We start from the raw sequence: 25,460 nt of genomic DNA, 5'->3' as shown, positions 1-25,460 counted from the left end.
ACTTCTGGGTACTTACCCAAAGGAATCCAAAACATTAATTCAAAAAGACATGCACCCCTATGTTTGTTGCAGCATTATTTACAATAGCCAAGATATGGAAGTAACCTAAGTACCCATTGATAGATGAATGGATAAAGAAGTGGTACATATACACAATGGAATATTACTCAGGCATAAGCAAGAATGAAATGTTTCCATTTGCAACAACATGGATGGACCTAGAGGGTATTATGCTGGGTGAAATAAGTCAGACTGAGAAAGGCAAATACCACATGATTTCACTTATATGTGGAATCTGAAAAGAAATAAATAAATAAATGAAGAAACAAAACAGATACAAACTCATAGATAAAAAGAACATTTTGGGAGTGGGGTTGAAGGGTGGGTGAAAAAGAGATTGAGATGTGCAAATTGCCAGTTATAAAAACAGTCACCAGATGTAAAGTACAGCATAGGGAATGTAGTTGATAATATTGTAATAACTGCACGGTGTCAGATGGGTACTGGACTTATAGGAGGCATTGCTTCGTAAGTTATGGAAATGTCTAATCACTGTGTTGTACACCTGAAACTAATATAATATGTGCCAACCGTAATTGAAAAAGAAAAAAATTATTTAAAAAAAAATACTAACACATGTACTCTTTGAGTTTCCCATCCTTCCTGTTGCACAGAGCAACTCATTTCTGCAAAATAAAATAAACCTATGTCCGGCCCTTCTCTGTGTGTGTGCATTATCCCATTTCCTTCCAAATGTTTACTGCCCAGCTTTTCACACAAAAGCCAGACCTTCCACCTCCATCCCCATATCATTTTTTTCTGCCAATCCACTGCAGCCTGGTTCAGCTCTCCATTTGTCATCTAATACCTAAGTCCAATAATTTCCCCTACTTTTTCTCAGCACAGGTGACACCTGACAGTATTTACAACCCTTTGCTTCCTATAATCCTTTTTTCATTGGCTCCGAGAGATTATATTAATATATAGCATCAGTTCTTGGCCTTCTCTAAGCTTCCATTTTCTTTCTAGACTCTTTTCCTCGATAAATCAGCTACTCATCCTCACTTATTATCTGAGTGTGACACAAAAATATATGAAATCCCCAAACTCTCAATAAGGTTCTATACCCATAGCTCTACCTGCCAAACAAACACCCAAGCATTGCAAATGTGTGCTTTGCAGATGCTAATTCAGCATTTTGGGGGAGTAGAGGCTCCTTATTTTGTCTGAGTGGAGAAGCAGAAACTAGTTGATAAATTCCATTGTAGACAGCAAAATGGATAATTTTCTAGTAAACTATATATTATCACACTCTGTACTTTAATGTGGAAAAGCAGAAATAGGCTTCAAAAGCTTGAGGAACAATTTATGGGAGAAAACCTTACCACTAACTCGCAATTATCCAAGTTGGGAGAAGAATACCATTTTCACTTTTGAGTCTGAGCATCGCCTTCCAACTTCTGAGATACATGTATATGTAGTAGGAGCAAAACCTGAGGTACCCGAGGCGGGTGGTATATGTATTGGAGGCTGTGGGTTTGAATCTCAACTCCGCCTCTTTCTATTTGTGCAGCTTCAGGCAAATTGCCTCATCTGTCTTTGCCTTGGTTTCCTCATCTATAAAATGGGAATTCAAAGAGGACTTGACCTCACAGAGTTGTGTGAAAAAGAGCCAATGAATTGTAATGGGTTTACAGTGGTGCCTAGCAGGAAGTAAGTAAGCCCTCAGTAACTGTTCACCAGCGCCACTGCCACTGCTGTTAACAGAGGGAAAGACAATTAAAATACCATTTCGTTAGCAAACTAAGAGGAGATGAGGTCCTGCATTAGGTGCCAGATCAAATGGACAGATTGCAAAGGTAATAGAGGTAAGGAGCCTATAGAATTTGGCATCTAGTCTCCCAAGGATATGATTTAATTGGTCTGGGGTAAGGCTGGTATCTTAGTTTTTTAAGCTCCCCAGGAGATTCTCAGGGACAACCAGCGTTGAGAATCACTGCCCTAATTGTAAATGGGAGGTAACGGGGAGGAGTTCTAGAGATGATCCCAGTTTACTGGGTACCGGTTACTCTAGTAAAGAAGGAGAAGCAGGACTTGAAGGTACCGAAGTCGTCATGGAGATTTGGGCACTGGCTTTTGTATTAGAAAAATGAAAATACTTGATGATGAAATTTCTTTTAGAATCATGAGCAAAATATTCTAAGATGAGGTTTGCCCTGGGAGAAGGGCAAATAAGGAAACTGCCTACATACTTGCCGAGATTCAGTGAGGTGGGTCCAAGCTGCCTCTTACGGAGATGTGTATAAACAAGCCGTAACGTGGCCATGGTGGGGATGGAGTTCAGTGTCGTTACTACTTGGATTTTATGCTTTCAAAACAAGCTCTAAAAGCTGAGTAGTAGTGGTATTTTATATGTTAGTCCTCAGGATGGCCCCATGTACCCGGCCCCTGTCTTTCCCTCCACTCTCTCCCTGGAATGCTAGTGCTATAATGCCTGGCTCAGAGTAGAGATCCTCAAGGAGCATTTGTTAAATGAGTGGAAGAATAAGTGGTCTGGGGAAAGACTCATGTACCCTTCTAAAACCCCTCTCTACTCTTGGGTTAATCCCTCTTCAGATTCAGGATTTATTATCATTATTACTATTATTTAATTTTACTGGGTAACAGTGTGTTTTTTCTAGGACCCATCAGCTCCAAGTCAAGTCGTTGTCCTCCAATCTAGTTGTGAAGGGCACAGTTCACTGGCGCTTGTGGGAATCGAACCGGCCGCCCTGTTGTTCAGAGCTCGCGCTCTGACCAACTGAGCCATCCCGTCACCCCAGGATTTTTTTTTTAATGAAGTCTTTTTTAAATCATAAAAGTAATGCATGTGCTGTGTAGAACCCTTGAGAAAATGCCTAAGCGCACAGAAAAAGACCTATAACCCCACAACTCACAAACATTTTGTTTTATAGCTTTTTCATCTTGTTTCTGTGTGCATGTGCACGTGCACCTGTATAACTTGTTTTCGAGATGATGATCGAACGCGTCCTTTAATAATAAGCACCCTGTTTCAGCATTAAGGGCCACTCCAAAGCGACTCACGGAGCTTCATGTCCGATGAGCGATTGCCCAGAAGCCCTCCTAAGAAATGGTTGTCTTGCTGCGGCTCCACCTTTGACCCGAGAAGCCTGACTGCTTAGCATGCCATCAACTGGGGCTTCCCTTTTAGAGTGGCCGTTTCTCCCTCTTCTCATCAGTATAGCGGTGTAGACCCAAAAGACCCCAAAACTCATCACATAGCCTGTTAAACTGTTCTGTTCTACCTCCAATAATGATTTCAGTTCTTATACAGTACTAACTTTTTATTTGGACATAATTTTAAACTTGTAAGAATAATACAAGGAACTTCTATATACACTTTATCCAGATTCAGAAATTTTGTCCCGTGCCTTGCCTTTCTCTCACTCTCACTTTCGCTCTCTCGAGTTTTTTTAAACCACTTGAGAGTAAGTTGGAAACATTATGCCCCTTTACCCCTAAATACTTGAGGTGTATTTCCTAAGAACAAAGACATATTTTAGTGACCACAGTACAGTTATCAAAATCAAGAAATTAACATTTTACATTATTATCTAACTCACAATAAATTTTGGTAGATGTACCAATGATTGTTCGTTATAGCCTTGTGTTTTTCCTGGTCCAGAGTTCAATCCAGGATCACACATTGCATTTAGTTGCTGCGTCTCTTTAGTCCCCTTTAGCAGAGTTCCTTAGCGTTTGTCTTTCCTGACTTGACATTTTTTGAGAAATACAGACCAGCTGTTTTGTAGACTGCCCATCAGTTTGGGTTTGTCTGCTGTTTCCTCATGGTTAGATCCAGGTTGTGTGCTTGGCAAGAACACCACTGCCCTGATGTTGTGTCGTCCTCAGTGCGCCACACTGAGGATGGGCTGCAGTGTCCATTTGTCCCAATATCAGTGATGTTAGCCTTTGTTGTTTGAGTCAGTGGTGTCTGCCATGTTTTTCCCCTGTGAAGTTACTTCTCCCCTTAGCAATTAATAGGTGCTCTTTAGGGAGAGGCTTTGAGGCTGTGTAAAAGTCCTGTTTCTCATCAAACTTTCACCCACTGATTTTGGAAGGCTATGATGATTATCTACCTACATCATTTTTTTAATTAGTTTTTGCTATTGATGTTTAATTTGGGGGAATTCTTACTCATCTCTCCCACTCATTAATCTTAGTCTAGAGCCAATGGGCCTGGTGGCAAGTCAAATCTGTGCCTTGGTAACACTGATGAAAAAGATGATAGAGGAGAGAGACGAAAAACCAACGTACAAATAGTGTTCCTGAAGAAGAGACCAAAACAAATGAAAATGAGAGAAGGCAATAAGAGATGAAAGTTAAACTGGGCTTTAAAAGAACAAAACTCAAATTTATAGATTGAAAGAGCTCACTTGAATTGTACAAAGGAAATGAAAATTGGAATTCACCTTGACACAGTCTAGGTGTGACAGGCTCAGTTCAACAATTTGAATTGCAAGGGCTTAAATTTTTTTTCCCTACAAGCAACTATGCGGGCTGGGGGGTGTATGGAGGGAAGGCCAGTGCCAAAGGAAGAAAAATAAAGGAAACCTCAGGGTTCTCTTTTGCCACATTTAATGCCAGCAAACGGTGGGAAAACGAGAGCTTTGATAAGGAAAAATTTATCCCAAGAATTCTCTGCCCAATCCAATTTGCAAAGACCTCAAAAATGTACCGCTGCTTAGAAGAAGGACCTGGAACACACTCCGATTCCCTGAGCATTTTATCTCTACTGTTGCCCTAATGAAGAGACTCTCGATTTATCTCTACATCTTTCATGGCCTTCAGCACACTGCTTGTCATATATTAGGAGCTCAGAAAGTATTTGTTCATACACTAACATAGACTCCTTATTTTCTTCTCTCTGCTCTAGTCCACTGGCCTCCCGTGGTTCCTCAGATGTCCCAAGCATATGCCCACCTCCCAGCCACTGCACTTGTATTCCTTCTGCCAAAATGCTCTTACCCCCACATAACTACACATCTAACTGCCCACATTCTTCAGGTCTTTATTCAAAAGTCACTTCTCACTGAGGCCTTCCCTGGTCAACCTGTGTAACTTATAACCCACTCCTCCTTCATTTCTTCTTTTTTTCTTAATGTTTAATTGGGTACTTTTTCAGTGATCTTTATTTTTTTATAAATACTAATAATATTTTGCAAAATAACAAATCACTTTCCACAGTTATATCCCCTTTCATTTCTTACCTGCCTTCCCTGACTTAGTTTTTCTCCTTAGCATGTATCACAACTTAACATATTATTTGTTTTGTTCATTTCTGTGTCTCCAATTAGACTATAAGTACCATAAGGACAGGTACTTTCATCTAAATAGACCAGATTCTCTAGTGCATTCACAAGACCTAGGACACTGCCTGGCACATAGTAGATACAACATAAACACTTGTTCTTATTGTTGTTATCTGTATTTTCCTTATTTTTAAAAAAGTTTTTATGGAGGTATAATTGACATACATTATATTAGTTTCAGGTATACAGCATTATGATTTGATACTTGTATATAATGCAAAATGATCACAATAAGTCTAGTTAATAGCTGAACGCTTTTCTGAAAGAAAGGGTTTCTTGAGTCACATGCCAGCCAGAAAAGGGAGCAGGTCTTGCGGCACGCAGTCTGAGCCACCAGCAGCTGGCCTAGATGGAGAACACATGCCTACTGTCCTGGAGCTGACAGACTCTTTTTTACATTAAGTTTCGGGAAGAAAGAGCAAAGTTGTTTTGAAAAAATTGTCACTGGCTGCAGGTAAGGCAGGTGGGAGAAGCTGAAGCAGGGCTAGTTGTGGGCAGGTGCAGGTCCGTAAGGAAGAAGTGTTTGCTCTGTTGGATTGGCTGTGGGCGGCAGCCCAGAACCTTCCTGTGTGAGCAAGCAGCATGGGCACCTGCTGGTCGGCTACTTTGGCTCTTCTCTCTTGATAATCACGAAATAGCCACCTGTAAGTTAATTCAGAGTTTCAACATACATTCAGGAATGTGAGCGGTCTTTTGTTGGTGTTGGCCTGCAGGTAACTGATCCACTTTCCCTGTCTCTTCGTTCCCCCCTCAGGCCCGCTGTAATTTAACTTAGGACGTCGCAATTTTTTCTTGTCACATAGTTACAGAATTTTCTTGTGATGAAAACTTCTTAAAGTCTGCTCTCTTGGCAACTTTTAAATATGCAAATAATATGTATATTCTGCAGGGCCAGTTCAGTAGTTGAGCCATGTTACCAGAGACACAGGTTTTTTTTCTATGTCTGTTCTGTCAGCCTCCAGCCTTTTGGCTGCTCAATATGGTACCTATGGTGTACCAGTCTCCACATTTACCCAATAAGTAAAAGTGGGTTTCCACTTCTCTCATAGAGGAAAATTCTGTATCGGAAACAAAGGTTCAAATTTCCTCTCCTTAGTAGGATGATGACAACATCAGTAAAGAGCTTACATTTTGCCTTTGAATTTTTGTTAGAGGGTGGTTGTCGTGCAAGGCGTCCAGCGGGGTCTCAGCTCCCGCTCCCCACATAAGAACGCAGGATATGGCTAGGCCAAAAAGGAACACCTACGGAGCCATAGGTAGGGAAGTCATACCACTATGGTCTCACTGGAGGCTGGGTTCACACAACGTGCGACCTGCTGTCCGCTTTGCTGCCAACCAACCGACTCTCCTCCACTCTTCTCCGTAGCCACGGCAGTTATATTAGTGGCCAGTGGCTCAATGGTTATAGCTGATGGCCAACCAGCCACAGCTGACGGCTATCTACTACCCGAGCCAGCACCTTTCCACATGAAGCCGAGAGCCTAGAAACTGCTCTCTGGGGCTCTGTCCCCACACTCCACCCCTACAGGTTCTCGCCTCATAATCTACGACAAGCATCTTCTGCGAGGGTCCTTGTGCCATATTAGCCTATTGATACCTACGGACGAAAAGAAACGGTAGTCTTAGGAACCAACAATAGCAAATCCCTTCCATCTGGGAGGATACACGCTAGCTTTTTATCCTGGGAAGGGAGGGTTACTGCCACTGGCACCTTTCCTGCTTTGTGGTACCAAACCTTTATGGCAGTGCTTGGGGTCCCTTGCATAGTTTCAACATGTAACAGAACAGGGGACCCCATAATAGGCTATAGTGAGAGCACAGTTTCCCCGCAAAATCATCCCGGTATCGGGACCTCCATATACTACAGTCACTTGTGGTTGCCACTCAGCCACCACCCCTGGCGTCACTTGCAATTCATGAGTCAAACTGGCCCCCCATGGGGCTATCAGGCCCAACCATCGACAGTGGGGGCTTTTGACCTGCCAGGGCCAAGTCCATTGCTGCCGTTCCCCTGCTTTCAAGCATGTGGGGGCTGGCAGCAAAATGTTTCCATTTCTGCCGTAGCCTGGCTTTAACAGAGTCTCACTGGTGGTAACTTGTAATTGAATGGGAGCGGCCGTTCGATGTAGCAGAGCTTCTACTGGTGCGGGCCCTCCCTTCCGTGGTCTCTCATTCAGGACTCTCAGGACCTCCCATAGACGCGAGGCCCAGTCACGCATCGTGGGAGGGTGTTTTGACACCCGGAGACCTTGCTTCAAAAGGCCATTATAGCGTTCACTCATGCCAGCTACTTGTGGGTTATACGGAGCATGAAACAACCATTGCACGTCCATCCTGGCAGCCCAACGCTGCACTTCTTGCCCCGTAAAATGGGTACCCCTGTCACTTTCAATGACTTGCGGGCGCCCATAGAGGGCGCACAGCCGTGTAAGAGCGACCACTGTGTGCCGCTGATCCGCAGCCGGACACGGCCAAGGAAACATCAACCCCGTAGCAGTGTCCACTGCTGTAAATGCGTATATCGCATTGCGGGCGTTAAGCAGGGGTCCAATGTAATCCACTTGCCAGCGAGTGAGGGGCACCCTCCCTCACGTAATCTGCTGTGTCTCCCAGGGGAGCCTCCGCCTTTGGGGGCTGTCCTGGGCACAGACGGCACAGTCATAGCAGGCATCTGCTATCTCCTGCCATTTCAAAGGCAGACCCCAGCGTCTGCTTACCTGCCACATGGTTCGGCTTCCAGCGTGCTGCAATTTCCTACGCAGCCAATGAGCCACATCAGTGGCAGGAGCCCGTTCTAACCATCGGACCCGTGCTAGGGCATCTGCTTCATTATTATCTGGGGACACTAAGGGGGAGTGACCTGTGACAGTTATATTAGTGGCCAGTGGCGCAATGGTTATAGCTGACAGCCAACCAGCCATAGCTGATGGCCATTTACTACCCGAGCCAGCACCTTTCCACATGAGGCCGAGAGCCTGGAAACTGCTCTCTGGGGCTCTGTCCCCACAGTGGTGTATATACAGAGGGAGAATTGGGTGGATTTTTTATTTTTCCCAACTTCAATTAAGTTCCTATTTGCCCTGGCTTCCATTATATGTAAATCCTTTGATCTTATACTCGGCACCAAGCAGACAGCAAGCTCCCTCTGGAATAGCCTGTTAATTTTAAGAGAAATGTGGGGGTAATTAGAGATACGTGGCCAGAAAAGAGTGAGGAGTCCAGAAACTGACATACGCAGATAGGGAAGATGGTAACTATCTTCCAATACTTGATGAGGTCTCATTAAGTAGAGGGAATAGTTACTGAAGGGATGTGCCAATGGATAGGGATTGGAAGGAGACATCTAAGCAATTTAACGAATGTTCTAAGGCCACGAGTGGGATGCATGCAAAGAACGTTGTTCTCCGTCCCAAGAAGCTTGAGCAGTGAATCTGATTGGTCATCTCCAAAAGGGAGTGCAGATACGGGACGCTCCACTGAGGTGTGTGTGGGGCGGGGCGCGGGGGAACCCTGTCACTTACATATTTTACTCTAAAACCATTAGGAAATTGCATGGACTCTGAGGGCATCGGTTACGGGGACTTCAGCATAGTTCAAGTTACCTGAGTCCAGCAACATGGATTTACAGATTACTTAGTTTTATCTAAGTTAACCCAAAAGGAAATGTTCTGGTAGTTGCGAAAGATTTCCTGCAGCAAACCTTAGATTGAAAATACTATGAATAACGGCACAAACCGAAAAGAAAATGGCAAAACTGACACTTTTTATTGATTAAGGTGCATGATCAAAAAAAATCTAAAGAATCCTGGCCTCGCTGATCATCTGTCCCAGATATTAGAATCAGAGTTGCGGCTGGAGTCCAAAAGTCCTTGGAAATGCTCGTTCTTTTGCAGTTGAGAATTCTCAGCAAACAGCCCTGCCTTATGGGGAGCAGGTCCCATTCTAGCTTCTGATGACTGCAGATCCCACCCTTGTCCTATGGGTATTCCAGTGCTGTGACTGGGCTGATGCTTCAGGAACAATTCCAGTTTCCTTTCTCCCCCAAGCCCTGCATTTAAACATAGTCTCTTGAAATAGTTCTGGTAGCCAAAAATAAAAAGGTTACCTTCATCAGTAAATAGACAATTGAATGTGGATAGGAGAGATTTCTTAAATATATAAAATCAGGTATAGTTAGCAATCCAGTGAAACTCCTAGTGTCTTTCCTGGGCAGTCTGTTGGCCGGTCTATGACAGCTTTGTGACTTATGCCACAGAGTTGAGGCTCATCTTTGCCTGAGTTACAAACCGTTATCCTTCTGATCTCTGAAATCAGGATCAGGAAGAAAAGAGAATTGTGAGCAAAATAGGAGCCAGGAAGCCTTTGTGAGGGCCTCAAACAAGTTGCTGAGAGAAGCCGCTGGAGGAGAGCGGCAGGGCCTGGTGGAGCGTGATTGTGCAAAGGTGGCTGCTCAGTCTGGCGGAGCTGTGTGGTGTTGGCTTTACTTTGAGCTTGAAAGTAAGTCATAAACAGTGGGAGAGAGGATACATTGCTTCTGTGGGGGTGGGAATTTCAAGAACTTTGGCTTGAATGAACTCCAGAAACAGGCTGAAGTAGACGAGAAACACTTGAACTAGGAAAGAGTTGGGTGTACTTGACTAGACAGAAGGATGTAGGCGCAAGATGGCTCTGAGATGCTCTTCTTTGGATGCATCTGGACTCTGCTGCCTTGCCGAGTGGACACCTGTGCCTTCACTTGTGCATGTTTGTACTGAGGTTGTTATCCCCTGAGAGGTGTAGAGTGGTTCCCAGCGTTCCTACCAAGGGCCTGAGATTATGCTATGGACATCCTGACCCTGAGGGCAGCTGGGAAAAAGAGTGGGAACTTTTATTGGGGTGGTAGCCTCTGAGGAGAGCCTTCCCTGAATGAATCCCAAAGAGCCATTCTCACTTATCAGTCCAGGCCTCGTCCTCCCACACTGACCAAGGAAGTTTACCTTTCTCTCTGTGAACCCACCTCCTGTCAGTCCGTTTTCTGGACAGTGATGCCACCTACTGGGAACCGGTAACTCACCGCATATAAGTGAAGACACCTACGTTTTGAAATATAACACATTTTCCTGCTTTGTACTTACCTCTGCCACTGACTCAGTGCCATTTACCCCCTCCTGGTGAGGCCGCAACACCACATGGCCAGTCAAGATTTCATAATACTATTAAGTATTTAAAAATGGCTATGTATCATCATCACATTGTACACTATAAATACTGGGTTGATGCAAAAGTAACTGCAGTTTTTGCAATTGTTTTGAACATTTTAAGCCGGAATTACTTTTGCGCCAACCTAAAATATTACAATTTTATTTGTCAATTATACTTCAGTAAAGCTGAAAAAAATATTTTAATAAAAAAGATGGCTATAAATGATGTAAATAACTGTAAATAAAAAACATGCATAAGAAGTCAATGAATGGAGACGCACCAAAATGGTAATAGTGACAGGGTGAGGCCGGTGTGATTGTTTTCTAAATGCTTTATAACATAGTTTCTATTTTAGAAAATTTGTGTTCCTCGTAAGTATATATTTTAAGTAGTTGATAATTAAGGTTGGAAAATACAGAAAAGGAGACAAAAACAAAATCACCTGTAGTTCCATCACTTAAACACACCTACTGTTTACGTTTCAGTGTGCTTCTGTTTAGTCCTTTTTTTACATCATGAAGTTTTTCTGTTTTTTTTTTTTTTTATTGTAATCATTCTGGGTAATTCTTCCATCATTTACTATCACTTTAATAATAACTATTGCTTTTATAATACTAAAGATAACCATTTAGACAAAGCTGTTTCCGGGAAACCCCAATGCATCGTTTAGATGAACCAGGTTCCTAGAAATCTGCCCTTAAAATAATTTTTATATTTTATTTGTGCAATATGGTCATGTACATGGAGACATCTTCAAAAGTAAGGGAACAGATGAAAACAGTAAGAAGAAAATAACTGTAGAATTTTTTATGCAATATCAAATGAACCCTCTGAGGGAGGTGATAGGAACTTAGAATCGAGGTTCCTGCAGGGCCGAGGCGGGTGTCAGCGCCACCTAGTGGTAGTGTTGAGAACGGTCCGAATTCTCTGCCTCACGTCTGTGGGTCTGGGAGCAGAAGCCCTGGGTTCGCGGTCTTGCTCCAGTCCCTGCCTCTGCTTAGCTTACTGAAAATGGGACATGAATACTGTCAGCACACAGATACCTAGGACACGTACAGATTGGAGTTTGCATTATGGGCACCAAATGAAAGGATAAAAGGGCTCGGGGGATCTATGAAATGAAAAGTTCAAACTGTGAGACAGCAGTTTGGAATTCCAGCTCTTGGGCTGCCTCCAAATCATCCTTTTTACAAATCTCTTTGTTAAGTCTCTTTTCTACTTGTAACTCATTTACCTTCTTATAAAAGAAAAAAAAATATGACTATCCTTTTTCTCTGACTGAAATGTTTTGATCACTTTCTTGGGGAGGCAGATAGAAGAGAAAACACTGGTTTGTTAGAGCCGTGAAGGGTTACATGAATCCAGTTCTGCCACTTACCTGCTCTGTGTCCTGGGCTAAGTCGCTTAATCTTTCTGAGCTCATTTTCCTCAACCCTTAGATGACAATAATCATTGATAGCTTCTTTGCTAGGTTATAATAAGGACGAAACACTATGCCTAACTCTGCACTTGTAGTGTAGGTGGTCAATAAATTGTAGCTATTTTTATGAGAAAGATCCTATTAGATTACATTAAAACAATTCAGTTTACCAATTCTAGGACGCACAGATTTTTCTCATTTTAACGTTGCTGAAATGAGGGTGTGTCAATGATATATGTTAAGTGGTTTTTTTCTTCCTTAATAGTTGTATAAAATAATCATACTCCTTCCTTCACTAGTGTTTTAAATGAAATGGGGTAATGAGGTCAGCAGAGTGAAGTACTACGGGGAGAAGGGCTCTACGTGCTGGTGGGTGACTGGTTATGTGAGATCTCATGATGACACTTCCCCCGTTGCTCTGTTCCCAGTCTCAGACTTGCACTTGTGTGCTGCTATTTCTGTGAAGTTTGTTTGGAACGTATGTTCTGAACCTTTTTCAAGTCACTCAGATTACACAGAGCACAGCTTATAATTGAGCAGCACAGCACACAGATGAAGTGAATCAGGAATAGAGGGTGGCTTTGCAGAAGGTATGTTGGAGTGAGTCTAGTCCTTCCTCTACTTCTGCTGATTCTTCTCTGCTGTGTAGACTTCTCTGCTGCTACGTTCTCTCAAGGGCTATCTGAGGACTGAATGGAATGTGGCATGGAAAATACCTGGCACATAGTCGACTCAGTGAATAACAGCTGATTTTACCCTCCGTCTCCTTGGCAACTGTCCCTAGTCTTTTCCTCTCTGTCTTTCAGTCTAATAAAGTTCCTGTTGTTCAGCACCCGCATCACATGCACCCGTTGACGCCCCTCATCACCTACAGCAACGACCACTTCTCCCCCGGCTCCCCTCCCACACATCTCTCCCCAGACATTGATCCAAAGACAGGTGAGTCTGCTGCTGCGTGGGCTGGGGCACGTGCAGAGCTCTGGGGAGGCCAGGCCGGGGCAGGCTTTTCTTCTCAGGGAGCACCCATTTGACGTGGGTTCGAATTACGTCTCCGACTCTCAGTCGTCTGTGGTCTTGCTCACTAACTTTAGCCTTTTCAGTTTCTGCATCGGTGCTTTATCTGTACCGTCTACACCACAGGGGTGTTGTGGGGATGGAAGGAAATTAAATGAGATGGGGCACAGGATCTGGCTCCACAGTGAGCACTTGGTGTTTCTCTGTTTCTTTTTCTTTAGAGGCTCTTACCACTTTGGGAGTGGAAGGAGCTAGAAGGGAAAAAAAAATCCCATTTTTCATTGGCTTTGAAATCTAGCCCACTGCAGACTGTGCCTCCCAAACGGAGACCTTACCCTACACTGAACACTTCCAAATAGAGTAATCAAGTCTAGTCAGGCTATAAGCAGCAAGGCTGAGTTGGCTTGTTTTTTTGTTTTCTTTTTTTTAACTTGTTCAACGTACCTGTCTGTACCAGGGAGCCATAGTCTTCATAAAATGCCCACAGAGTTGCCACGGCTCAAAGCATTTGGGGAGCCCCTCTTTAGAGAAATCACTACTAATACAAATTACAGATAATAAGGAAGACAAATGTGGGCTGCAAATCCAAAGTCTGTTTCTCCACAGATGAGGTGGGTTTTCTAGAGAAGTAGTTAGCTGATGACTGGGGTATCTTGGATCTGTCTGTCCAGGATTTCCTGTCCCTCTAGAGGTTATATTAACTCCTGTATAAGAAGCTGGAAATTACTCCTGCCGACAAATGGGATCCATGTAGCCAGAGAGGTAGCCAGAGAGAAGCTGCATTAGTCTTGCCTTCCCTGAATATGTCCTTGACCAACTGGCCAACGGAGCTGGGAAGGTGACAGAGGTCAAGGATAATGAAAGAAAGGGCCTTCCAGGCTCCAGAACACCGGTGGACACAGGGCGAGGAACCTCTTGAATGATGGTATTTTAAGGTGTTACAGGGAACAGTCTGACATATCTCTCTTTGGAAGCAGGAATCCCCCGGCCCCCTCACCCATCTGAGCTGTCTCCGTATTACCCACTGTCGCCCGGAGCTGTCGGACAAATCCCCCATCCCCTCGGCTGGCTCGTCCCACAGTAAGGAAACTTGCAGCCTTACCTACCCTCTCTCCTCCCTTATGCTGAGTTCTGCCTTCTGAACTCCAGGCGCCCCAGCCCAAGGGGAGCCCTCTCACCAAATCCCAGGACTCACACCTCCGGGTTCCCCTTCCTCCCCGCAACTTATTCCCAATCCTTACTTCCTCCTTCCTGCCCTTGATTTCTCATCCTGTCTTCCTAATTCCTCTCCTCTCCTGTCCTGAACGTTCCCATTTTAGCCAATATGCTGACCAGATTTCCTTCTGGCCCCTGCAGGCAAGGACAGCCCATGTACTCCCTTCCTCCCGGTGGTTTCCGGCACCCCTACCCTGCGCTCGCCATGAACGCCTCGATGTCCAGGTGAGTCTGGGGACAGGCTGTGAGCATGAAATGGCAGTGCAGGGAATGGTGCCCTGCGGGGTCTTTGCCATTTCTGACCACTGGACAGCTTTCTTGGCAGTAAATGAGGAGGCCTGGCTCACCTTTCCTCCCCGTCTCTCTTTGCTAAGGCTCAGGTCCCATGGGGGGAAGGACCCTCATGCCCACAGGATCACTCTTCCCAGTCTCTCTAAGAGAAGAATTTCAAAGCCCTGGCACTCAGCCCTCTGGCCACGCCCCCTGCATGCTGGGCTTTGTGACACTGAAGCATTTTGAGTACAATCACTGAAGCGAAAGACTAGGAGAAAATTAATTTTTCCTAAAATTATGTCAGGGAGGGAATAATAAAGGGATTTTTGCTACCTGACCATGGTACTGCCAGTGACAAAGGAAAGGCAGTCCACATACGCCCTTATTTTCTCATTGTGTCCCCTGGCCACTGACTGACCCGCGACATCTTCTTTGTTTTTCATTCCACCTGCTTCCAGCACCAGATAGAGGAAGCCCATGCATTTGTAGGGAAGGGGAGTCTTGTTGGGTGTTTCCCAAATCTGTTTCTGCCCAGCAAGGCTTGGGAACGGCTATCTGTTCCTCAAACTCTGCCGTAGCAGAGGTATTTACCTGCCTCTGCACTGCCGGGAGCCCGTCATGTCCCCTGCTGGGCGAGAAGCATTCAGCCTAAATCCCTCCACTGTCCTTTGTTTCCACCTGGTACACAGCCTGGTTTCCAGTCGGTTCTCCCCTCACATGGTGGCTCCGGCCCATCCTGGTCTGCCCACCTCAGGGATTCCCCACCCCGCCATCGTCTCCCCCATCGTCAAGCAGGAACCAGCACCCCCCAGCCTGAGCCCGGCCGTGAATGCGTGAGTAACAGGCAGCCTGGATTGGGGGTGGTCAGTCTCGGGGCAGCAGTTGCCATTTGTTTTTCTCTCCTGTTGGCATTTAGCGGGCAGCCCAGCAGCCTCCTTCAGCCATATCCTCTCCCCCCGGGAATCGTTCCCTCTGACACTCTGTGTTCCCATCCTCTCAGAGACATTGCGCATCTTTACTCACGTTCAAGTTTCACAGTCAGGATTTAGGAGCGGCAAGAGAATCTGAGAAAGCTTTTAGCTTCCCTCCCCACATAATACACATGAAAACGTGAGGCACAGAGAGGAGAGTTTCCCCCTGGTCACATGGCTGGCTGGTGGCAGAACTGAGACTGGCACCAAGGCCTGCGCTTCGTCCACTGTGCTGCAAAGGGCCAGAAAGCCGGTCAGTGCCCCAGGGCTGAGAGAGCACCACCCTGAGTTTTCACCCAGAGGGCCCTGTGTCCCTTCCTCGTTATCACCTGTGACCCGTGCATCCCAGCTCTCACCACCACCTTCTGCTCCTTCCTCAGGAAGTTACCCTTCTGTAGAATATGGCCTGAGGTCACTCAGAGGGTTGGAACCCCTAGTGGAAGATGCCACAGGCCACCTGAATTAGTACCAAGCCACTTGAATCAGCGTCAAGCCACTCCTCTCCCTCCCCAGAGGCAATGGGCTCTTAGTCACCGTGAGAGGCAGGGATTGGTGAGTTGGATGACAGCTGACACCTGCTAATCTACAGCCTTGTGACTTCCCAGGAAATCACCGGTCTCGGTGAAAAAGGAGGAAGAAAAGAAACCCCACGTGAAGAAGCCTCTGAATGCCTTCATGTTATATATGAAGGAGATGAGGGCCAAGGTGGTGGCTGAGTGCACCCTGAAGGAAAGTGCAGCCATTAACCAAATCCTGGGAAGGAAGGTAAGATGTGCCCTTACCCGCAGGCTGCACAGTAGGCGGCCCCTGCATTCATCGCTCCCTGTCTCTCCCCCAGTGGCACAACCTGTCCCGAGAAGAACAGGCCAAGTACTACGAACTGGCCCGGAAGGAGCGGCAGCTGCACTCGCAGCTCTACCCGACCTGGTCAGCCCGGGACAACTATGTAAGTGCCCACTCAGACCGCAGGGCAGCACGTGCCGGGGAAGGGGGAGAAAGAAGTGGACGACGTGTATGGAGGGCCCTTCAGGCCCGCGAGAAGTCTGTATTTCTCTAGCAATATGGAAGGCACTTCAGTTCTCAGGGGGTCAGCGAGGACGTGGTTTGGGGGTACTGAGAACAGACATAAATTTGTGCCTCTCCCGTTTGACTGTACTCGGCCTCTGACTCCCTATTTCATGGTGCAGTATGAGCCAGGTGCCAGCTCTGGTGGGAGAATGTCTCCAGCCAGGGGTTCCTAACCTGGGGCTCAGAGACCAGTGCGTGAGCTTCAGCTGGCCTGTCTGATAGCTCCCTGAAATTTGGCAGGTTTTTGTACGTATGTTCTTATTTGCTTTTTCCTGGTAAGAGGATTCATAGCTTTATTAGATTTTCAGAGGGACCTAGGACCCCCTGAAAAAAAAAAAAAGAAAAATCAAGAACCACTGTTCTAGGGATAGAAATGGAAAAACAAGCCTCAAGTGCAGTGAAAGGATGAGGCCTCCCAAAAGACCAGTACACCCTAGTTGGAGGGAAAGAAACGAATGGGAAAGGGAGGGTGGCACGCCAGGAAGGCCCACTCTGCCTCCTGCTGAGACTCCTGGGGACCATGTGATCTGAGTGGCTCCTCCTGCTTATCTGGGCATCCCTCTGAAAAGCTGGTTGTTCTGTCCCTGTAACCTCTTCCTTTGGCCATATTTTTTAGGGTAAGAAAAAGAAGAGGAAGAGAGAAAAGCAGCTGTCGCAGACACAGTCCCAGCAGCAAATCCCAGAGGCAGAGGGTGAGGCTTAAGGAAGACTCTACCTCTTTGCTTCTGCTTCCTGCTTCACAGCTGCACCAGCCTACCTGTGCGTCACACCTGGGTCTACGACAGATACAGTGACAGTGCTGTATTATTATAACAGCTGCCATTTTTAGGGCCTCTGCCTCATGAGAGCCTCATGTATACTCAAATGGGGGTTACAACTATCCCTTTTTAGAGATCACCAATTAGGAGGCTCAGAGAAGTAAAGGGATTTTCCCAGTTATTCTGTTAAATGATGGAGGCAGGATTCGATCCCAGCAGTCACTCACTTCGAACCTAGGCGCTTTTCAGTTCAGTTGAGTTGCATCTTATTTGAGGGTTAGGTTCCAAAATCAATGCCTGTTAGGAACTGAATGTAGGTGAAAATGTTCCAAGATTCTGTGAAATTTCTTTAGGAAGCTGGCGCGTTAGAGACTGACATACTGCCTATCAGTGAATTTAACAGAATCAGGTTTGCCTCCAATGTTTGGTTGGTCGAACACCAGAAGAAAGTTTGCTCGAGTTTGGGGGCCACTTTGTGCCAAAAATATATACTGTCTTTTTATACCGGAATCACATCTAGCACAGAGATGTTTACACTGTGACAAGCATTTAGGTCACTCCTCTCATACTCACTCCAGGACAAGTATAGAACCGCTGTTACCATTTAAAGTGCATTTGTTCCCCCTCCCTTCTCCTCTCCTTTCCCTTTCTTTCTTACTTTCCCTTTCTTCTTTTTTTTCTTTTTCTTTCTCTCTCTCTCTCTCTCTCTCTCTCTGTCTTTTTTCTTTTTCTAATTTGTATATTCATCTACATATGAGCACACATAAATAAAATATATATATATATATAATGCAAAATTCACTGTATACCACACCGCTTAGCAGGGCTACACTTTTTTTTTTTTTTTAACAGGACTTTATTGGGGAACAGTGTGTACTTCCAGACCTTTTTTTCCAAGTCAAGTTGTTGTTCTTTCAATCTTAGTTGTGGAGGGCGCAGCTCAGCTCCAGGTCCCGTTGCCGTTGCTAGTTGCAGGGGGCGCAGCCCACCATCCCTTGCGGGAGTCGAACTAGCAACCTTGTGGTTGAGAGGACGTGCTCCAACTAACTGAGCCATCCGGGAGCTCAGCGGCAGCTCAGCTCAAGGTGCCGTGTTCAATCTTAGTTTTAGGGGGCAGAATTCACCATCCCTTGCAGGAGTTGAGGAATCGAACTGGCAGCCTGTGGTTGAGAGCCCACTGGCCCATGTGGGAATTGAACCGGCAGCCTTCGGAGTTAGGAGCACGGCACTCCAACCGCCTGAGCCACCGGGCTGGCCCAGAGCTACACTATTTTTAATGATACCATAAACCAAAGATTTTAAAGCAAGTTGAGTGGCGATCCATCCCCAAAATGATGAGATTCAGGTGAGGAAGATGATGATGCGATAGCCTGAGCTGTCGTTTTTCTAGTCAGAGACTGAACAATCCTTTGTCGTTTAGCATTGCCCCTTCTCTATGCTCTAGGCATCCTGGAATGCAGCTGCTAGTCTCGAAAGCCTTAGACATAATTGCAGGTCCTCACTTCCTCCTTGGAAGGATTCTTATGTTTCCAGAGTAGGGATGTACAGCCAGCGCTCTCCTGCAGCCTCACCAGAGCTACTAGCTGCTCACTCTTGCTTGTGTCTTTCCCCTAGGTGCTCTGGTCTCCAAAAGCAAGAAGCCATGTGTTCAGTACCTGCCCCCTGAGAAGCCCTGCGACAGCCCTGCCTCTTCCCACGGCAGCATGCTGGACTCCCCGGCGACCCCCTCGGCAGCCTTGGCCTCACCGGCTGCCCCTGCTGCGACCCACTCCGAGCAAGCCCAGCCCCTCTCCCTCACCACCAAGCCTGAGAGCCGGGCCCAGCTGGCTCTCCACTCGGCTGCCTTCCTGTCAGCGAAGGCTGCAGCCACGTCCTCTGGCCAGATGGGCAGCCAGCCCCCGCTCCTCTCCCGGCCCCTCCCGCTCGGGTCCATGCCCACAGCTCTGCTGACTTCTCCCCCTTCCTTCCCAGCCACGCTCCATGCCCACCAGGCCCTCCCAGTACTCCAGGCCCAGCCTTTGTCCTTGGTCACCAAGCCTGCCCACTAAGCTGCCCTGTGACCTATGCAGGCTGTCACGTGACCCATCGAGTAGTAATGATTCAGAAGAAAAAAAAAAAGGAACTTTATTGGTCAATATTTGACCACTCTGGACTGTTCTGTAAAGTGGCTGGTAACAACAGCACTTTACGTGTTGTAGATGTAACCAGTAGCTGATCTTAAGGCTTTTTTAAAAAAACAAAACAAAACCAACAAAAAAAAAATCCTTAAAAGAAAGAGAACTGAAAAGTAGTGTGTCATTTTTCCTGTCTGTGCAGTGCGGGATGAACCTGGGCAGAAGACACCCTTCTTTCTACCTCTGTTACTTTCTGCCCCCCTCCCTCGTCTCATCTCCCCCACTCAGTCTGCATGATGGCCATTGCTGCAACTTCTAGCCTGTTGCTTCTTCATCTAGATCCTGTGCCTGGACATTTCCTTTTATCTCGCCCAAGTTTTTCTCCTTTGCTCAACTCATGGGTTCCTGCCTTCATCTCCTCCGTCCTCTGCCCAGTGTAAGGCTGTCGCCATGTGAGAAGACACCTTTGCCTGGTTTATCTCCACCAGCATCCCCTTTCCCACAGTGGGCCCTAACCTGCCAGCCTCCAGCTTTTGGTGGGGAAAAAGGTCCTCTGAAATGGCTCTTCCCCACATCTAAAAGGACTCAAGGTGCCTGCCACTTCCTTAGAGACGAAGTCTGTGTTCCACCCTCTTACCAGTCAAGACCTCCCCTTCACAGTCCCAGAGGGGCAGACAGGACCTGCTCCAAGGCTCCTGCCAGCTGGGTCAGTGCCAGCACAGTCTGCCAAAGTTCTAAAGACCCTCCTCCCTCCCCCATCACCTCACATGCTTCTGTGTGTACTTCTTTTTGTTTTTATGGGTTTTTTGAAGCAATTTAAACTCCCAATAAGCTCTTTATTTTCACAAAAGAAAATAAAATTGCAGTTGCAAGACCTTTTCTGAGTGTTTTAATCCTTTTGTTGAATCAAGCCCCCTTCTTCATACCAAGCCCTGTGCTAGAGAGATTTTTGCATACATGCAAAGAGCATTAGCACTTACCGGAGGGGGATATAAAACGTGCCTGACACAATTAGACGAATCCAACCCAGCTTCCAGCCTCAAATGTGCATCGACCAGTCCATATCGATAACTGAGATCCAAATGGAGGAAGCCTTTTGTTTCCATTTGTCTTATTAGAATGGCCAAGATGTGACGGGCATCCTTTGTCTGCTTTGCATGGTATCCAGTAATTTTTGTAGCAGCTTTATTGAGATATAATTCATACAATTCACTCATTTAAAGTGTATAATTCAATGGTTTTTAATGTGTTCAGAATTGTGTATCCATCATCACAGTCAATTTTACATTTTCATCACCTCAAAAAGAAATCCCATACATACCCTTTAGAGGTCACCCTGCATTTCCTCCAACCCTAGGCAACCAATCACTAGTCTACTTTGTGTCTTTGGATTTGTGTATTCTGGATATTTCATTTTAATGGGATAATACAATATTTGGTCCTTTCTTACTGACTTCTTCCAGCATATTTTCAAGATTCATCCATGTTGTAGCATGTATCAGTACTTCATTCTTTTTTAATTATGGTTAATATACATGACATTAAATTTGCCATTTTAAAGTGTACAACTCAGTGGCATGAATTACAGTCACAGTGTTGTGCAACCATCACCACGAATGATTTCCAAAACTTTTCATCACCCCAAATAGAATCTCTATAACTATTAAGCAATAACCCTCATTCTCCCTGCCCCCAGCCCGGGACCTCTAATCTACTTTCTGTTTCGATGAATCTGCCTACTCTAAATATTTCATGTAACTGGAATCATAAAATATTTGTCCTTTTGTGCCTGGCTTATTTAACATAACAATGTTTTCAAGGTTCATCCATGTTGTAGCATGTATCAGATTTTTTAAGTTTTGATAAAATAATTTAGACTTCCTTTTTATCAGTATTTGCTAGGTTTTTTTACTCAGATATACAGCTTTTTTTAAATCGTGGTAAATACATATAAAATTCACCATTTTAAGTGGACAATTGAGTGGTACTAAGTACATTTACAACATCACGCAACCGTAACCACTGGATTATTTCATCCCATCCCAAACAAACTGCCCACTAAGCGGTAACCCCCTCATTCCTTCCTCCCCCCAGACCGTAGGGACTTTTAATCCACTTTGTATCGTTATGAGTTTTTTCTAGGTACCACATATAAATAGAATCATACAATATTATACTTATTTCACTTAGTATAAGGTTGTAGTGTGTATCAGAATGTCATTCCTTTTTATAGCCGTTGTACGTATGTACCACATTTTGTTTATCCATTCATCTATTGATGGATGCATTGGTTGTTTTCCACATTGTGGCTGTGGTGAATAATGCTGCTATGAAGATTCACATAAAAGTATAATGTTTGAGTCCCTGTCTTCAGTTCTTTGAGGTATAAACACCTAGGAGTGGAATTGCTGGGTCATACAGTAACTGTTTAATATTTTGAGGAATTGCCAAACATTTCCATAGCAGCTACAACATGTGTATTCCAGCCAGCAATGTGTGGGGGTGCCAATTTCTCGACATCCTCACCAACACGTTATTTTCTCGTTTTTTTTTCATTATTATAGCCATCATAGTAGGTGTGAAGTGGTATCTCACTGTGATTTTGATTTACACTTACCTAACTCATGATGTCGAGCATCTTCTCATATGCTTATTAGCCAGTTGTCCCAGCACCATTTGTTGAAAACACTATTCTTTCCCCCATTGAACTAGCTTGGAACCCTTGTGGAAAATTAACTGACCACAAATGTAGAGGCTTATTTCTGGACTATCAATTCTATTCCATTCCTCTATGTACCTTTACGCCAGTACCACACTGTCCTAATTACTGTAGCTTTTTGTAGCAAGTTTTTAATTGGGAAGTGTGAGTCCTCCAACTGTTCTTTTTCAAAACTGTTTTGGCTATTCTGACTCTTTTGCATTTCTATATGAATTTTAAGATCAGTTTGTCAATTTTTGCAAAGAAACCAGTTGGGAATTTAATAGGGATGGTGTTCGTAGATCAATTTGGGGAGCATAGCCATTTATCAAAATTGCCTACCAATTCATGAACATGGGATGTCTTTTTCATTTATTTAGGACTTCTTTATTTTCTTTCAATAATGTTTTGCTTTCAGAGTATCAGTTTTGTACTTCTTTTGTAAAATTTATTCCTAAGGATCTTATTCTTTTGATACTATTGTAAATGGAATTACTTCCTTTTTAGACTGTCCACTGCAAATGCATAGAAATACAATTGATTTTTGTATATTGACCTCACATCTTACAACCTTGCTGAACTTGTTCTGATAAATTTTTAGAAAATGTTCAGGATTTTCTATATACGAGACCATGTCATCTGCAAATATAGTTTTACTTCTTCCTTTCTAATTTGATGTCTTTATTTCATTTTCTTGCTTTTAAGTGTCCTGATGACTTCCAGTACAAAGTTGAATACAAGTGGTGAGAGCAGACATCATTATTCCTTATCTTATAGGGAAAGCATACAGCCTTGTCATTAAGTATAACATTAGTTGTAAGGTTTTTGGACATGCCGTCTTTCAGGTTGAGGACGTTCCTTTCTTTTCCTAGTTTGTTGAGTGTTTTTATCATGAAGGGGTGCAAGGAAATTTTAAGATTTATTAAAGTTACCTGCTGCCACTCCCTTAAACCAAAATTGGTGTGAGTCAGGAGTTAGTGCTAAAATTTGCCTTCTCTACTCCTCTCCCACCCTGGTAGAAGCACTGCCTGGAGAAAAACCACACGACTGAAATAGTGCCGTTCCAGATCTGTGGTGCCTAAGATCAGAGAGGCCTTCAATACCACTCAGTTACTGCACTTGTCCTTTATCAGCTCCCTCTTCTAGTGCCCTCAACTCTTGTCTTCACCATTCTCAACACCCCAATTTAATCCCCACCTTCTCACTCTCAAAGACTGCCTTGCCTCTTAGAATATCAAGAAAACTGAGGCCAGCTGAAATGCTCTATGTTGCTCTCCCACACCCCTACCTAAATACCCACCCACCCTCTGACCATTCTAACTGCCTTTCCACAGATCTCAAAGTCAATCCCTGGTTCAACCCAAGGTCAACTGCTCTACTGCTCCTGGACCCCAGCCCTTCATCTCTTGGTATCTTGTTCCACCACTACTGTCTTGTAATCTTGGTCACTCTGTCTAATGAGTTCTTTCCCTCAGTCAATAAAAACGTTCAATCCTCTCCCATATTAGAAACCCTCTGTTTTACATCCATACTTCCAGAAAAGGTAGTTTCTACTTACCTCCCACTCACTACTTACCCAACAGCAACCAGGTTTTGCTCTCACCATTCTACTGAAATTGTAATTCTAAGTCCTTATCTTACTTCAACTCCGTGCTGTATTTGATAGTGTTGATTTCACTTTCCTTCTACAAACACTCAGTTCTAAGACAACTGGGATTCCTCAAAGTAGGTTCAATAAGGAGACAAGGAGACGATAGTGTACCAGAAGACAAGTGACATGACTAGTTTTAGCAGTAAAGCTACAAAAAAGGTCTGCAAGATAAGAATTGTATGTATGGTTTTATAACTTGCTTTAGTTTCAGTTAGTAAGCTATCATATGCACATAGACGCCTATATAAAAGGGAGAACTAACAAAATATTCATGATAATAGCTGTGGATTACAGGATATTTTCATTTTCTTACTTTGGCTTATCCTTGTTTTTAATTTTTGTATTATGAACATAAAATTACAATAACTTTTGGGAGCTTTAATTATATGCTACTGTGTTAAATACTCTATGAATTATCTAATTCTCAATACTTATTCCCATTTCATAGTGAAGAAATTGGTACTTAAATCAATTAAGTATATTGCCCAAATTCATGTAAATTACTTGTGCAATAAATATTCAAGGAAAACAGGGATTATTTTTCTCCTATCAAACTGGCAGATTAAGAATACACACTGCTATCAAAGGTTGAGTAAAATAATAGCACAACCTTAAGCAAGTTGCTGAATCTTTCTGAGGATCTGTCTCATCTTAAAATGTACCAAAATAATTGTTACTAACAGTAGGAAATGGAAAATAATCCAGATTTCCAATAATAAGGGAACTGTCACAAAAATTATAATAAACTCATAAACTACTTTTTATGAAACCATTAACAATTGTATTTTTTGAACAATATTTAAATTAGTTAGGAAAAAAGTTCCCATATTTTGCCTTTGGACTCCATGCTCACATTTCCAGCTACCTCCCTGACATCTCTACTTGACTGTCTCACAGGCATCTTAAACACACAACCAGAAGCAAATCCATTTTCTATGGACTGCCCCCATCAAATCTGGTTCTCCACACCTTCCTCTCCATCACCCCTCCCTCCCATATCCAATCCATCTCCAAGGCCTGTTGGTATTACCTCCCAAATTTATTGAGTCCTACCACTTCCCTCCAGTCTCACTGTCCCTATTGGACTACTTGGACTACTACAAGTCTGCCGAGAAACTCCTAAATCCACTCTTCTCTCCCCATCCCTAGAGATTCTTTACCCTGCAACCAGATTAATCTTCAAAATTTTCCAACTCTGATTATATCTTTCCCTACTTAAACCTCCTTGAAGGCTTCTCATTACTATTAAGATAAAATATAAAACCCTGGACATGGCCCACAAACTGCAAGATTTGGACCCTTCTTTCCTCTCCTCTGTCTAGTATTGTGGAAACAAGATCAGGCTTAATAATTTGCCATTCCTCTCCCTATACATATCTCCACTGAACCACTATTCTTTAATGTTAGTCAAATATTTATTTATGGAACTTGGAGAGACTTTTCTTTTAAATACAGATTCATTTACCAATTCACTTTCTTTAGTAAAAGCAGAGTCATGGTTCACTTTCTTTAGTAAAAGCATCTGAAATAATTTGGTAAAAGATTTCTCACTTCTTTCTGATCCTTGTTCTCTCCTCAGTAATGAGCGTATGTGTGAGAGAGATTTTCTTACAACAGAGAAACACTGACAAGCATATTAAAGGTTTTTAAATAACAAAAGTTCTTGTTCCTGAAAACTATATTTATGCCATGAACGGTCTTCAGGATTTCAACCTACTAGTAAAT

At 44.1% G+C, this 25,460-nt stretch overlaps 1 protein-coding gene across 1 annotated transcript in view; it reads left to right on the top strand.

Annotated features, from left to right (window-relative positions):
- TCF7L1 (transcription factor 7 like 1) overlaps positions 1–19,375 on the top strand; it is a 155,095-nt gene extending 135,720 nt beyond the window's left edge. Inside the window, exons 5-12 of the mRNA XM_033125566.1 lie at positions 12,780–12,912; positions 13,965–14,067; positions 14,344–14,427; positions 15,165–15,308; positions 16,052–16,211; positions 16,285–16,392; positions 17,131–17,206; positions 18,887–19,375. Of these exons, the coding sequence (XP_032981457.1) occupies positions 12,780–12,912; positions 13,965–14,067; positions 14,344–14,427; positions 15,165–15,308; positions 16,052–16,211; positions 16,285–16,392; positions 17,131–17,206; positions 18,887–19,320 (1,242 nt within the window). The 3' untranslated portion in view covers positions 19,321–19,375. The remainder of the gene's footprint in view (positions 1–12,779; positions 12,913–13,964; positions 14,068–14,343; positions 14,428–15,164; positions 15,309–16,051; positions 16,212–16,284; positions 16,393–17,130; positions 17,207–18,886) is intronic.
- Positions 19,376–25,460: the final 6,085 nt, after the last annotated feature.

The sequence above is a fragment of the Rhinolophus ferrumequinum genome, chromosome 13 (assembly GCF_004115265.2).
Source record: "Rhinolophus ferrumequinum isolate MPI-CBG mRhiFer1 chromosome 13, mRhiFer1_v1.p, whole genome shotgun sequence".
In the NCBI taxonomy this organism is placed as follows: domain Eukaryota; kingdom Metazoa; phylum Chordata; class Mammalia; order Chiroptera; family Rhinolophidae; genus Rhinolophus; species Rhinolophus ferrumequinum.
The sequence above is the reverse complement of the archived record's forward strand: the minus strand, read 5'-3'. Positions and strand labels throughout refer to the sequence as shown.